This window comes from Nylanderia fulva, unplaced genomic scaffold (genome assembly GCF_048542155.1).
Source record: "Nylanderia fulva isolate GAGA-0341 unplaced genomic scaffold, ASM4854215v1 Scaffold7, whole genome shotgun sequence".
NCBI classification, from domain to species: Eukaryota; Metazoa; Arthropoda; class Insecta; order Hymenoptera; family Formicidae; genus Nylanderia; species Nylanderia fulva.
In genome coordinates, this window is record NW_028190807.1 from 861,160 (window position 1) to 877,895 (window position 16,736).

General features: G+C 32.5%; 1 protein-coding gene across 2 annotated transcripts; it reads left to right on the forward strand.

The window, feature by feature from the left end:
* The first annotated feature begins 507 nt into the window (after positions 1–507).
* LOC114945094 (uncharacterized) lies at positions 508–15,639 on the forward strand. Of its 2 annotated transcripts, XM_029321184.2 has the most exons (4): positions 508–1,045; positions 3,083–3,159; positions 6,033–7,135; positions 8,366–15,639. In XM_029321184.2, the coding sequence occupies exons 3-4, from the start codon at positions 6,079–6,081 to the stop codon at positions 9,016–9,018; spliced, it is 1,710 nt and encodes a 569-aa protein (XP_029177017.1). In that variant the 5' UTR covers positions 508–1,045; positions 3,083–3,159; positions 6,033–6,078; the 3' UTR covers positions 9,019–15,639. The 2 variants fall into 2 exon arrangements, with proteins under 2 accessions (XP_029177017.1, XP_085344776.1); XM_085488650.1 differs by lacking the exon at positions 3,083–3,159.
* The last annotated feature ends 1,097 nt before the right edge of the window (positions 15,640–16,736 follow it).

Consider the following 16,736-nt stretch of genomic DNA (forward strand, 5'->3'; position numbering starts at 1 on the left):
AAAAAACAGATACAAAAATAATAAAAAAAAATAAAAAAACAAATAAAAAAAATATCATTTCTTTGAACCAAAAAGGTTTGCATTGCATTTTACTATATAAAAGAATTCATATTTAATTTTCGGCAGAGTTTCGATTCTTCAAATGTATATGTCACGAATGCAATATTTTTTCATATAATTTATCATTAAATATAATAATAATACGAGAAAAGTCCAAATAATCTTGTCGATCTTTCTCGAAAACCGTCAAACACCATTTGCACTTTCGCAATGACTCCGAGATATATCTCCGCCATTTTGCCAAAATTTTTGCGCAACAATTTAAATTTTCAAAAAAAAAAAACCGCATATTCTTCTCTATCTCGATTTTCTCGTCTCCATTCCTTGATCTTCCTCCGATTTAGGCGTGTTATTTCTCTCTTCTCCATATATATTCCACATTGAACTTCGAAGGGCTGTTGGCCCTGGTCTGCGGCGCCATTGCTTTCTACTCACCGAAAAAACTCACTCTTCCACCACCCCTGTTGCGGATCGACTCAGTGTGGATGGCGGGTACCCAGCCGAGGCAGATACGAGAAGGATGAGTATACAACGCGCAACCGGGTCGTGCAGTTGGGTGAGTCGAGCTCGGGTTGGCGAAGCGTCAGTGGTCGCTCAGCGACTGTAGAGGCCGGAAGAGATCGAGGCACGAAGGAGAAGCAGACGCTCGACGCGTCGGGTTTCTCACCCTCCGAACGAGGTAGAGTTTACTCGATGCGCGTTCTCGTCGTTCCTGCCACCCCCTGCACCCCTAGGAGGCCAGGAGGAGGGAAGGAAGGAAAGTGAATACAAGAGTGCGCGCACACGATAGTACATACATATATATATGCACATATATATATGCACATATGACGTTTCGCGCTTTTGTTCTGTTCTAGATGTGCGTGCATATGTGTGTAATGTGTTTTACATCGTACCAAGAGATATGCTTCTTGCGTCTATATACAGCCCCCAGATGATATCCGGAAAGAGAGAGAGAGAGCGAGAAAAGATCCTAAATATACGTGTATGCATTTTATTCATGAATCATATAAGTTGTCAGAAAATACATGATCAATATTTTATTAAGAAAGTTCGAAACGCGAGTTGACAACCCGGTAAAATATTATATATATATATAATTATATGTAATAATATAAAAAATTATATAAAAATATATAAAATTATTAAAAACACAATATACACTTTATTCATCTCAGTCAATAGAGCCACACGCGATGTTATTGCGACAATTAATAAAGAAAATTTGAAAACTAAGGAATTTGAATCCTATGGTTGAGATTTTAGATAAATTTTTCTGTAAAGAAATAGACGAGAAAAATATTCTGGTCTGAAAGTTACCTGAATTGGGCAAGGAACCCAAGCATTTTTTCATCTATTTCTTTAAAGGGGAGATGAACAAGGGAAATTTCTAAGATTCCAACCATGGGATACAAATTCCTTAGCTCCCAAATTTTCTTTATAAATTGTCGCAATGACATCGTGTGTGGCTCTATTGGCTGAGATGAATGAAGTGTATATTGTGTCCTTAAAAATTAAGGAGCCGACTTGATATTCTTATATAAAATTATGCATAAGCTATTATATAATTATATATAATTTTATTATTTTGTATACAATTTCAAAAAAGTGACTAATAAAATATATTAAAGATTTAATTATGTGTAATTTAATATGAGAATTCAAACTTATACAAGTTCAAAGATTAATAAATATTCAAATAAATTAAAAAATGCATAATTAAAATGTTACAGTAATATGCATTTGAATCATCTATCATATCAATATCTATGTGACGCAAAATTTTGTCTTGAATACTATATATAGTTTGCAAAAAGTGACTAATAAAATATATTAAAGATTTAATTATACCTAATTTAATATGAGAATTCAAACTGATACAAGTTCAAACATTAAGGGGAGGTTCTGGTCCAAAGGCCCGAAAATTATATATATAATTTCAGGAATTTTTTTTGAGCGAACGTAAATCTTTTTTGAAAAAACTGTTTGTGGCATTTATTAGTACATATTTGACGAATCATACAAAATTTTGTCGAGCAAAAATAATTAAAAATGGTGGCTCCAGCCCTCACTGAAGAAAGCCGCGGCGATAGTGTATGTGCGCCAAGCACTCTACAGCCCTGCCAAGTGATTTGAAACAAAAAAATGAAAAATATTCTTAAACTAGATGAAATTCGGGGGGCCTTATAAATTTCCGATTTTTAAAAAACCCTTTTAAAAAAAATGGCGGCCATTTGAAAAAAAAACCTGTTTTTCCTATTTTTTTTTGGCTTTAACGTTAAAAAAAATATTAAAAAATTTTTTTTTGAAAAAAACGCTTTTTGAAGGCCCCCTAAATTGAATAAGCTTTAATTTGAGCCGTCAAACATCAAAATCGGTGAAACGGAATCGTACTGCGCGCGCAAAAAAAAGATGTTTCGAGAAAAACGCGTTTAAAGTTTGACGAAGAAAAATAAATAAATAAATAAATTAGATGTGAAAATATCCTTTTGCCTACACATTTTCAAGACCCAAAGAATGAAAATAAAGCAACAAAAAAAAATTCTTTTTTGATCGATTTTGACCAGAATCCTCCTCTTAATAAATATTCAAATAAATTAAAAAATGCATAATTAAAATGTTACAGTAATATGCATATGGGATATAATTATATCTAATTATATATAATTATAACTAATTATGTATGGACATATTTCATATATAGTTATGTGTGATTATATATAATTATTTATATATGATTACATATTTAAAATTTTTTACCGGGAAGCTTGCGAGGAACGTCGCGAAGTCATTGATTAATTATTGTCTTTCTCTTTTGAATCTCGCAAAAATAAGTGAATTTAATTTCATTCCTGTTTCGTCAAAGAATAAAAACCTTTTTAAAACCCTTTTAAATGAGTTTCTTTTCTCTAAAATTTATATATGAATATAAATATTTAAATGAGCTTCTTTTCTCTAAAATATATATAACTGCTTTATAAAATTGTATGAAATATATAAAATTTTTTTTATAAATGTTCAGAAAGCGGAAGAGAAAGATATCGGGGAAGGTCGAATTTCGAAGAAGTCATCCGATAATTGCAACTAGACTAATATAAGGTAAGATAGATACTGAGATATATTGACATTCATCCATTTGACTGACATATTTATCTGTTTCGTGAAAAGCATATTTATCTGTTGTAGGTCTAAATAGGGTCTAGACGAAATATTTATTTTTTCTTTAAAATGCAAATATCTCGAATTTTACCCAACTTTCGAACTACGATCTTATCATTTTCGTCATCTACTTTCGCCTACATTTATCTATATCTCTATCGTTGTTTGGCGAAGAGATCGAGATTGTACACTCTGTAAGGGTGATCTCTAATCGAAGCAATAAAATTCATTAAAGTCACTTTTTCACGTATTCACTTATTTTTACGAGATTCAAAAGAGAAAGACAATAATTAATCGATGACTTCGCGACGTTCCTCGCAAGCTTCCCGGTAAAAAATTTTAAATATGTAATCATATATAAATAATTGAATACAATTCATACAATTTCTCATATGTATTTATATAATTTTAATTTTCCAATCGGAATTCAATCGGGATGAAAAGTTTCGGTGACAGCGCGCGATGATTCATCCCTCGAGAAATGCAAATATCAAACTGGGGTCCCCTCGTATTCCAACCGTGACAAATCAATCGTTTCATTTTTATTATCTTGTCAACTTAATCTTTTAATGACGGGCAATAAAAGAAAATGAAAATGAAAATGGAAAAGCGAAGAATTTGCGATAAGAAATTGAATCTGGAGAAAATATTACATATGCACGCACGAAGTAAAAATATTGATAAATATAAGGCACATAAATCTAATACACAGAAAGAATTTTCTCTTAGAATTTACTGTGAATAGTGTGAGACAATTGGAAGAATTTTATAAATTTTTGTGATTAATATTTATCACGATAAATTATTAATATAAATGTACACAGTAAAAGTGGTAGATATTAATATTTTTTACCATGATTTTCAGGGTAAATTCTAAGAGAAAATTCTCTTTGTTTATACTAATTAAAGATAAAAATATATCTATAATATATAGAGATATGAGTGATAAGAGTTTTTTTCTAAATGTCATATATTCTCAAAACACATAGACCGGATGTTTTCCAATACACTGATCTAATTTATTAGATAAAATAAATAAAATAATACTTAATAATAAATGTTTACAACCGAAATGTTGCAATATGATCCATCAAATACATTATAATATTAATCTGTCATTTGTATAATTTCTTTTCGTATTTCATATAAGTATTTCGTATAAAACGTTACGAAAATCTTAACAAACAGTTGATATTAAAATGAAATACTCGTAAAAATAAGTATATATTGTTTGTAAATGAGAATAAAATACGTAAATCTCTTTCAGTTATGGTATTATAGTCCAGTTCGTAATTCTCTTCCGTGACAAAAACAACTTAGAAGAAATATTACAATTTCATTTTCAAGTAAGACAAAGGTTCACGTGAATCTTCTTTCTTGTGTATATACGTGCTACGAATTTACGATCATACATTAGGGAACATCCTGTACCATTAGCCTAGAAAAGGTTCAAGAAGTCTCTCTTGCATCTCGATGAGATACCGTTAGACGATCGCACATTCTAGCTTACAATACGCCCGTTGCAATTTAGACAAAAAAATTTACGAAATAAAATATTATAAATTGACAGTAAAATAAATTTATAGAAACATTATATTACCGTGGTTGACTTACATTTGACGTTAGGTAATTTAATGTAAATATTTTGCGATCTTACGTAGTACCTTTATTGTGTTTTTATTTCAGTTTTTCTCGTATTATATACGCGAGCATTTGCCCCTGTTAATTACCTTAAAACGCGACACGTAATTTTCTCCACGTTAATATGCGAGTTTGGAAAGTGGCCTCGAGCCGCTAAAGTATTCGAATAATTAATCAAAGCAAATTAGCAAGGAGTGGCAAGCGAGGAAAAAACGAAGTATTTATCGAGTACCTAAGAATATATAGTTAGCTGTGATTTATATATTATCGCTTTGAATATAATTATTAATTTGTTTTACATTTATTTGAAAAGATACGGATCATTTTTATTTTTATATAAAACATAAAAGTTTATATATGTAATTGTATTACATTTTTGGATTATATAAACCGAAACATTATTATATCATATATTTATGCACACAATATATTATTAATTAATTTTTAGAATCTATAATAATTTATAATATTTTATTATAAATATTTTTATTTGAAATTTCAAAGATACGATACAAATATTAGACGTCTAAAAAATATAACTGTATTGTATATAATTCTTATTTTGTAAAGTTTTTTAATCAAATTATATTTCAGAGAAAAAGAAATTTGTTTTCAACTTACAAATAAACTTACTAATAAAAATTAGAAATTATTTAAGTGGGAAAAGGAAATAGACAAGTCACAAATTTTTTGTCATAAATATTAGGCTTGGTGAAAATTTTTTTAGCATAACTAATTTTTTAACAATTTCTATAACACATTAAATCTCGCATTCCTAAAACGCATTTCTAAAAGTCAAAATTATACCATTTTTTAATTGGCTATTATTCGAAAAATGTGATAATCATCGATTATGAATGGCATTCGCGTTAATGTAGTTTCTAACTGTCGAGAGAAAGTTTATTCGGGAGAGAGCATGGAAAATGGCAAGACAACGCTTGAGGAAACATTAGTCAGATCTTTGAACCTTGGCCCTACCAGGCCCTTATCAAACAAAACTTGCTAATCAGCAAAGATCCCCCTCTCTAGACTTTTCCGAACGACTTTCGAATATTTTCTTATGACTCATGACAGCCCTAAAATCAGTCAGTCGGTTAGATAAGAAACGGCAGTCGTAGAACAGAGTTTGCGCCGCAAACATCTCATCACTGCGATTTTTTTGCGTCTCTCAGGTACTGCGTGAGAGAGAAAGAGCAGAGAGCAGTTGTGTCTACTACCATGGATGATTCGAATCAGGCTTACTGCCTCCGCTGGAACAATCATCGCTCGAATTTACTGACCGTCTTCGATAACCTGCTGCAAAACGAGTCATTCACCGACGTCACCCTCGCCCTCGAGGACGGTCAAATCATCAAGTGCCACAGGATCGTCCTAGCCGCGTGCTCGACCTACTTCCAGAATATACTTCTCAATCTGCCCAATCTGCACCCGGTGATCGTGCTGAAGGACGTCAAGTACGCGGACATGAAGGCGATCCTGGAGTACATATATCGCGGCGAGGTGAAGGTGAGCCAGGCCGAGCTGACCAGTCTGCTGAAGGTCGCAGAGTCGCTGCAGGTGAAGGGTCTGATAGAGCACACCGAGGAACAATCCTCGGCGCTCGATTTCCGATGTCGCGGACAGGACGACGTAATGGAAACGTCCGTGTCGCCACCCCCGTCTATCAGCACCAGCACCATTATTTCCAACGCGACGGCGCACAGCAGCGAGCACACATCGCCGCCACACTCCACTGGGGGTGTTTACGACTACCACAGCAAGTCCTTGTCGGCCACCCAACTCCGGACTCGGTTGGTTGAGCAACTCTCCACCTGGACCTTGAGCAGCCCGCAGCACTTCAAGCGCGATTTCTTCCCGGCACGATTACAGCATTCCTCATGCTCGGACCTGCGTGGCAACGGCATCTCCTACGACAACCCGTTGATTGACCATTCGATGTCGAAACTCGACAACCCGTGCCCCAGGCGCATCAAGAACTCGCTGCAGTCGAACCTCACGAACCGCGACACCCCGATACTGCGCACCGTCCTTGGCCAGGGTCACGTCGACAGCTCGGTTCAAGACCTGCAGCCGTTGCTGCATCCCGACAGCCACGAATCCACGCATTTTCGCGCGAGCAGCAGTAATGGCTCCACCCATGACAACGATCATCGTCACGGGAACCTCGAGCACATTCACGAAGAGTCAGCCCACAGCTCCTACGTGGACACTCCTTCCGTGGACGAGGACATCAAGCCGTTGTCGCCGCAGTCGCACGCCGGGGATAGCAAGTCAGGTAATAAATGGATCATTTTTTTAATTTTGTAATTTTATATCGTCAAACTGACGCATGCATCCGAGAAATTTCGATGACTTTTGATGAAATGACGATTTCTTCTTCTCAAACTTTTTTAGAAAAGATTTTCGAGTATAACATATACATTCTGATATTATATCAATATAGATAATAACAAGGAGATAAAGACACAAATAAAAAGTCTTTTAAATAATTTTACGTTATCTTTTATTATTTAATTTCGGGAGCCATCCTATACAGCACATCGGAAAAATGTTCAGAAGATATCCCGAAGATATCTTATCGCCTAAAAATCTTTTGGATATGCATGCTGTATGGGGTTTTCAGTAACTGTTTAAACAAAAATAGAAATTATTGATTAGAATTTTTTATTATCGCCAGTCAAAAAATTAAAGGAATCAATATTTTTTGATCAATACTGGCAATTATTTATTTAATAAATCTCACAACGTTTCGACCATAGTTTTGATTCTTTTTCAGTAATAAAATAAAAAAAGTCAATAAACGAAAATTATTATACCTGTTAAAATATTAAAACAGAAAATATAGAAATGCAGAAAAATTAAAAAAGAAAATGAAAGAAATCTCGCATGTGACTCTTACTGTATATTAATTTCTGTTCACCTTGATATCACCAAATGTAGACATTAGCACATTAATCTTTTCCAGTGTTGTGCTTAGATGATTTTAAAATCATCTAGATAAAGATGAGATGAAAATATGTAAATTTAGCTTAGATTTTGTTTTAAATATATCTAGATAATAATATTTTTTAAATCGCTTATGTAAACACAGTTATTAAAAAAATGTAAATTATAAGAGGGATATAAAAATACATATATTCATATTTTTATTTGTAAATTTGTATCGCTTACTGCTCAACTTCTACTACTAGTATTTTTATACGCTATGACTCTAAAGCAAATTATCTGAACATTATTCTAGATAATTTAATAAAGATAACACTTTTCTTGATCTGAAGATGCAGATATACATAACATATATTTTTCTTATCTATATAAAGATGACGTCAAAATTTCATCTAGATGATCATATCTATATAATTTTATTTAAATAACAGCAAATACTGTAGATAATATATATTTTAATTATCTATATAAAGATAAGAAGACGTCAAAATTTCATGTAAATGATCATCTACAAATTGTATTTAGATAACAACAAACACTGATCTTTTCTTGATTCTAGGTATCGGGTGCAGGCGAAGCCCAACTGGAAACGCGGGTTGCGTACAGGCGAAGCCCGAGTGGAAACGATACAAACAATACACCCGAGACGACATCGCGTCAGCGATCGATGCGGTGAGGAAAGGGATGAGCGCTGTGCAAGCGGCCCGGAGGTTCAGCGTCCCATCTCGCACCCTCTACGACAAGGTGAAGAAACTCGGCATCCCGACGTCGCGGCCCTCTAAGCGTTCGTCGATCAGCAACGGAAGCGCGGCCTGCTTCCCGTACGGAATCGGCGGCAACGTGAACGGTAGTATTTACAACAGCAACAGCAACTTGATCTCTTCCGAGAACGAGATCGATACCAGCAACAATGTGATCGAGACCACGAGCAGCAGCACGTCGAACGCCAGCGTGTTCGACACTCTTCACGCTAAATTGGCGAAGGAGGTGTCGCAGGATCGCGATTCGATGATCGAAACGATGGCGAGTTGCAGTCTGAGTCCGGTCATGCATTGTTCCAAACTGAAGCAGCAGCATTCTGACGATGAGGTGGAAGATTTATCGGTGAGTCGGAAATCCGATATTCCGGTCATAGTCCAGCATTTGACGTCATCGGACATAAAGGACGAACCGAAAGAAACCACAGACAATAAAGACTGCAGTTATAATTGATTTTTTTTTCTTATGCTGAACCTGCATCCAAGATAATCCTACTTGTGGCTTGTCTGACGAGGAGAATACCCCAACTGCCAACCGAGTTTTTTAATGAGCTTTGGTGTGGTGGTAGATTAGGAAAATATAAGATTACGCCTCCAATATTAGCCGTAGATACGCAGCCGTTTTCGAGAATGTGAGCATGGCGAGCACGTTATCTACCTTAAATTTAAAGGTTCAATCGTAGCATTTTGTTAGCCGCGCAACGAACGCACTGGACTCACAGTCCAAAGATCATGCGAGCCTCGGCACTGTCCTTTTTTTTTTTTTTTTTAATTACTTTTTATTCTAAAACGTCAATTATTTTACTTATTAAAAATTAATTATTAACATTGTTTATTACCTAAAATAAAATAAATAATTAAATTCGTTTAAAAATATATTAAAAATTTAGGAAACTATTTGGAGAAATAATTCATGTTTTAATAAATAAAATATTTTCAACATTTTAACAAATAAAATTTCAAACATTTTATATTGTGATCTCGACTATTAACTTTTTGTTTTTAAAAAGTGACAATAAATAAAATATAAGGTCAGATTCTATCTTGAAACAAATGATAGCGACGACCGTTTAAACCTAAAGCTCAACCGTTTTTTAGGTATAATATATTATTATTAATAAGTAAAATAATTGACGTTTAGAATAAAAAGTAATTAAAAAAAAAAAAGGCCCGTGCCGAGGCTCGAACGCATGATTTTTGTGGACTGTGAGTCCAGTATACGTATGTTCGTTGCGCGGCTAACGAAATAGCTACGATTGAACTTTTAAATTTAAGGTAGATAACGTGCTCGCCTATTTTGCACCACACCAAAGCTCATTAAAAAACTCGGTTGGCATGAGTGGGTGGTATAGACGATCGAAAACCATGCCGTGCAGTTGATTTTTACTCGTATCGATGAAAACATTTTTTGATATATCTGAATAAATTCATGTTTTCTGTTACGGTAGACGAGCCGCAAATTAATTTATCGCGAGGCGAGAAGAATTTCCAAATAATATATACTACGCGTTTTTTAAATTATTTTGTATTACACGTGCAGGCAATGTGGCACTTTCAGTGCATGTTTTCTGTGCCGAAAGCGGATGCTCAACGCCGAAGCGACGCTCTATGGCCGGAGAATGGCACACGAGCTCTACTCACACACACTGCTAAAGCACAATTTACAAATTGAAGATTATGTCTATGAAATCGTTGACTGGATGAGATAAAGCTGGAGGATATAGGTAAAGGATCTAAACAAATGTGCATAGCTCATTAATATATATACTAATGAGCTATTGGTTGATACCAATCCTCTCAATGATTTGACTTTAGATAAAATAGTTAATAATCAATCGATTTCTTTATATATATATATAGATGATCTGACCGAAACCCGCCGCGCAAAGCCGGCGAGTAAGAAAGCCAGCAACAGCGTGCCCGGCGGTGTCCGACGACGATTCGGAGCGAGACGCTTCGCGATCACGTTCGTGTGCCATTCTCCGGCCACAGAGCGTCGAGTCGGCGTTGAGCGCAAACCGGTGGTAACTTATGTCCGCACACGCGTGTGTGCAGTATTCACGACGTTCGGCGACGCGCGCCCTCCCCGTTGTCGCGGGGCAGCGGTCAGCATGCCGAGAACAAGGTGTGCGATCGCGAGTGCCGAGCTAGAGGACATATTGTATAAAACACAGGAGAGATCGATGATATTTCGACTACCTGTATCCGTCCGACGGTTTCTTTAAAGAGCTTCCGCCCTGGCTCTTCCATTGCGGGAGAGACGCTCCGATCGAGAAATACAACTCTACCTTTGTGCTATGGCACAAATAAAAATAAAGAAATCGATTGGTTATTAACCATTTTATCTAAAGTCAATGATACCAATATATAACGACATTATAATTGTGCAATCTAAATGAGCCACAAGTAGGATCATCCTTATAGGTGTAGATATAAGGCATCAATGTTCGACCTTATTCGTATTGCATATTTTTATACAGATTTTTTATTAAAATTCAAAGGAAGGTTTAAAAAAATTGCGATATCTACAACGCCGTCCGAAGAAAATTAAAAATAGACTCTTTTGTTTAAGATAGAATATATTTTTAGTTTTTCTTTCGCAACAAATACATAGACGCAGGAGTAAATTAGTCGGATTTGCCTCCGGCGCGTGTCAATAACGTACTGCCTAACTTTCTGCCTTGTACAAGACTGAATATGCGTTGAATAGATTTAAGAGACTGAGGTATGTATTACTACGTATTCGCGTCGTAAATTTGTTAAAAGCCTAATGCTATTACGGTAGACGAGCCGCAAATTAATTTATCGCGAGGCGAGAAGAATTTCCAAATAATATATACTACGCGTTTTTTAAATTATTTTGTATTACACGTGCAGGCAATGTGGCACTTTCGGTGCATGTTCGAAACAGCCACTTTGCCTGTACTTGCAATACAAAATAGTATGTGTATCAAGTGCGGATTGACAATTGTTCACTCGTGACCAATTGTCAACTTTCCGCACTTAATACACAATATTTTTTGATTCTCGAAATTTTATAAAGTTTTAGAACGTGTTTGTATTTATTTTCTTTTTATTATAATCGCGATAAATATGATAACGTTATCTTATACGTAGGTAGTCGTTTTATTTCCCGTAATTTGCATTAAGCTTTTTCAACATTTTTTAGATTTACGTTTGTGAATACGTCTTGCATTTATTATCTACTATTGTGATTCATTTTATTGATTTGCGATTTTTAAGCATATACATATATTAGCTATCTTCCCTTGCACACTTGTTTTGGAACAAGTGTGCAAGCGAAAGTTAACATACTGTAAGAGTTCATTGTTCCGATAGTCTTTTCATGCTAACATTTTTTACGATAAATTGTTTATTATAAAATATATTTTTCATCATTTTCAGCGTTCTCGCGTTCACGTAACAAAAAAAATGAGGAAATAGCATTAATGCTTTGTACATAACACTTATAAAGTGTGTGTAGTTCGTAATTTCGTTCGTAAAACATCGTATAATTTTTTGTTAACAATCACTGTTAAATTTGTTAGTACGTTAGTATATGTAATTGATCGTGTAAACGTTGTGTTTCATTTTGTTAACTGAACCATGGTTTGGGATGCAATTGCAATATTGATCAATGCATATCAACAACAATGATGTGAATAAACTACCTCATTATATTGTACAACGAACTGCAAGTTCATTAACGTAAGACTGAAAATGAGAAAGATTGAAATATAAATTGAAAATCCAGAGAAATGTTAAAGTAAGAGGTATATAAACATATAGATATCTATTATACAGGATGTCTGACATAAGGTGTCACCCCGAAAATGTACAAGTAAATTTTGTTATTTGGAAATCGATATTTTTTTTTATATATATATAGAGGGTGTCTGACGTAAAGTGTCACACCGAAAATATACAAGTATATATATATATATATATATATATATACATATGATATATATATATATATACATATGAAAAAAAGAATATATATATATACCCAGACAGCACCAAATCCAAAATCGGCGCATAAGATATCTTTAAAATATATTTAAGATGTCTTTCGGATATCATATCATAAGATTTCTTAAAACTGTCTTAAAGATTTCTTAATGATATCTTATGCGCCAATTTTGGGCTTGGTGCTGTCTGGGTATACATATAAAAAAAAGAATATATATATATATATATATATATATATATATATATATATACACATATGAAAATATATTATATATATTATATAAGTAACAGAGAGGCTATATTATATTATATAAACAAATATTTAATTAGCTATTTTATAATTCCCAAACGAGATTTACATATATGTGCATTATATTATAGTTGCCTTATTCCTCCGCATTATTAATGTGCGAGGAAAAATCTTGTATCTTGATGTAACATTAATTGATTCACCGTAATGCATTTATGAATGTTCTCTGTCTTTTTGGCTGTATCTATTATTTGCCCATCGAAAATAATAATAACTCGGCGAATAAATAAATTGACAAGTTTAATATGGTACTATTAAACTTATCACTTTATTCGCGTCTCTGTGTGTTCATCGCTACAGTTGTTAAACACGTTAATTTTTTGCATTTAACTATAATGATTATTGTCAGTAAAATGAGTTATATATTTGCATCTATGAGGTTTCACACTTTGTGACGTACAAAAATAGATTCTACTCAACGCTAGAAATATTTTTATATTTCGATTCTCTGGACAAATGAGAATCACCCCGGTTTATATTAAAATACTCAGTATCAAGACAAAATATTGACGCAAACTTCTGAAACAAAGCTGAAAAAAGCGATTTTTTTTGTTTTTAATAGTATCATATAAGAAATGCATCAAATTGTGTTCTTTTTTTACATATATCAGTCTTGAAAAAATGTAAGCTATAGGTACTCATAAATTTTTTTCTCCGTACTGTTATTTAAAAATGTTTGAAATAAAATACGATAATTTTGTAACTCTCTCAATTTTCAGATCGCGCAATTTTAATTATATTTTTATTCCGAAATATGCATTTATTTATGACATGAAAAATAAAAGAAGCAGATACGAGTTACCGTCGATATCTTGTCTTTCTGAAAAAGCAAACCAAAGCTGCCTCCATTGTTTCTACCTCAATACACACAAGTCATTCCATATTTATTATACATATATTGCAATAAGAATGTTTATAGAGCGTAAAAGATATTTGTGGAAACGCGAAAAAGTATCATAATGTGTACCTGTCCGCTATGTGATCGAGTTTATCATAAAAAGCAAATACATAATGTATCTCAGAAGAAAGCTGCCAATCTGTCAAGATAACTATGTTATTTTATAAGTCAACTTTAGAGCTATCCTTTAAGATGTTTAAGATGTTCATTTAAATACGGCTATTACGTTGTAAGTCATTGTCGACATTTATATCGACATATATGAGATGTGTCTTTTTCTCATTAATTACAAAGTGCAAAGTGCTATACAATAAAGATATAACAATAGGAAAAATAAGTTACACATTGATATATATAGTTTTAATCTAATCTATCTCTTTTTATTGGTGTGGTATATAAATATATGCACTAATTACATAGATATTATATTTGTGCGTCGAATAAATGCGAAATAAAAAAATAAAAAATATATATGAAATGTCCCATTTTAACGTTTTTTTATACTTTACAACAAATTTATGTCGGTCGCAAAATGTTTTCCTTTGTTTTCGATTTCTCTCGATATATTCGATTTTTTGGCGTCTACTTTCCAAAAAAATATCCATTTTTGTACAGGTTACAATGGGACAGTTTATTCGAATAATCATATATATTTAAGAGAAAGTATATCTAAAAACTATGTCTAAAAAAAAAAAAAAATTGTTTCGTATATCGACTGTAATGCACATTGTTTTTAGAAATATATCTAATTAGATATATAGATATTATCGATATTATCGAATTACATATTCTAAAGTATTGAGAGAGAGAGAGAGAGAGAGAGAGAAAGAGAGAGAGAGAGAGAGAGAAATACACTTTTATAAATGCATGTAATCAATATGCCATTTTTTATTCGCGTTAAATCTGTTCCGTAAAAGCATATTTTTAACTGATGTTTTACGAATGAGTCTGTACGTGCACTTGTATGCACATTGATAAATTCCCACCCTCAAATGTGCCTTTATCTGTTCATCTGTCAACCCATTTATAATATAGCGCGTTTACTTTTATGGATGTGTGGGAAATATCTAAAAATGATACACAAAATAAAAATTATACAGATCGTTTCCACTTTGATAATAAAACTATTTATATTGTTCACATTTTGATTTCATTTACAAACTCATTTAATTAATTATTGCAATTTAAATTTCCGCTACTTTTACATATAATTTTATGAAAATTCATTACTACGATCAATTATATTAAAAATATTGAAAAAATAGTACCATGTATTTCACATTTTTTGCATGTATAATTGAAACTTTAATGAATGTTGTATGCAAAATTACATTAAGATTCACTAAACCGTTTAGAGGAAAATAATGTTAATTTATTGAAATTCTGGTTTTTTCTCTGATTATTGAGCAACTGAAAACATTTGAAACTTGGGAAATTAAAAACTATAGCGATTTTCTATAAAATGAAATTAGTGTTTTTGTCTCCCATACATCCTTAATTACGTAAATATAAAATTATGACGTTAATATTTTTCTACTGTTTGTCATCAATAATAATTTTTACTTATTATCACGTTAATATTATTATATGTAACAATTCGGGTAATATTGTATTATCGATTATTTTTTAAACACGTGGACAGATCACCTAATTTTCTATACCCAGATTTCTCTACTTACAAATGTAAATAGTCATAAATAAGTGACGTGGATCTAAAATCTAACAACTAGTGATGTATTTTTTGTAAGACTGATTTTTACTACGTTAAAAACGCACACATGCACGACAAACAATACGCGCACCTGTATATGCGTGTGTATTACATATCTTCACAAAATGTATGTTATCAATAATTGTACACACAAGTTTGTTATGAAATAAAATATATAATCTTATATACCGTTGTTATCTCTATTATCAGCTCGATCAGTTGCGCTGATTAAGTTTACCTTAATTAGGGTATGCATGATGTGTGCATGTCGAGTTTGGTGGTGTATCCTTATAATATCCGATATCCTTTTGCGTGTGTGAATGTGCATGGATATGTATGCGTGCAACGGATGGATTAAGGAAGTTTGAGTCCCTAACTGCAATAATATATAATTATAATACGATCCTTCTAATCCTTATATCCCTCAAGGATAATTTGATTACTTGATATTTTTCTTATCATTTTAATAATAAAAAAAGAGTTAAAGAGTCAAGTTTAATAACGATTCGCTTTGTGTGACATCAGCATTTATTGCAGAGATGTACGCAAATGTATAATAGTTATATGTTTTGCTTACATTTGTATTTTTTCTCATACTAATATTATAATTAAGTAAGAGAAGAAAATAAAATTTTTATCGAGCAAAAGGTTTTAATGTCGCAATTAAATTATTTTTAAGCTAGACGCATGTATATATATATATATATAAATTTTTCCATTTAATCGATATTGAACAGTACCAACTTTTTTGTCGATTAAGTTTAATCAAGAACGCATATTAATTACAATCTACAGATAAGTTGATCTGCTGCAATTTTATTTACATAAATAATATATAATATATAAAATATATAATATATAATGTTGATTATTATTATTTTAATATTACAAATTTAACTATTATATAAATAATATAAAATGATTAATAAATTATACATTTAATTTACATAACTTAACGTCTACAATCGATCAATTCGAAAAGACATCGAGCTGTTTATTTATTTTTTATTCGAGTCGCTAAACGTATTCTTATTATAATTATAATAAGCTTTTTTAATACTCAAACCATCAAGCGACAGAAAATCAATATGCGCTAATAATAACAATAATACTGTCTAAAATTAAGTAAAATAATCAAAAATAAAATATATAAGGACGAGCAACACAAAATTTTACGAAATTAAGTAAAAGTTCCAGTCGCTCCTTTTTTAACAGAATTGGGTAAGCTAATGATATTTTTAAACTATGTTAAATTAAAATTAGTTGCTTATAAAATTAATT

What these genes read in the sequence shown, in the direction of transcription:
- LOC114945094 (XM_029321184.2), top strand. Translation starts at nt 6,079, where the DNA reads ATGGATGATTCGAATCAGGCTTACTGCCTCCGCTGGAACAATCATCGC. An exon ending in CGCCGGGGATAGCAAGTCAG is followed by an intron (nt 7,136 to 8,365) that starts GTAATAAATGGA and finishes TCTTGATTCTAG; the next exon opens with GTATCGGGTGCAGGCGAAGC.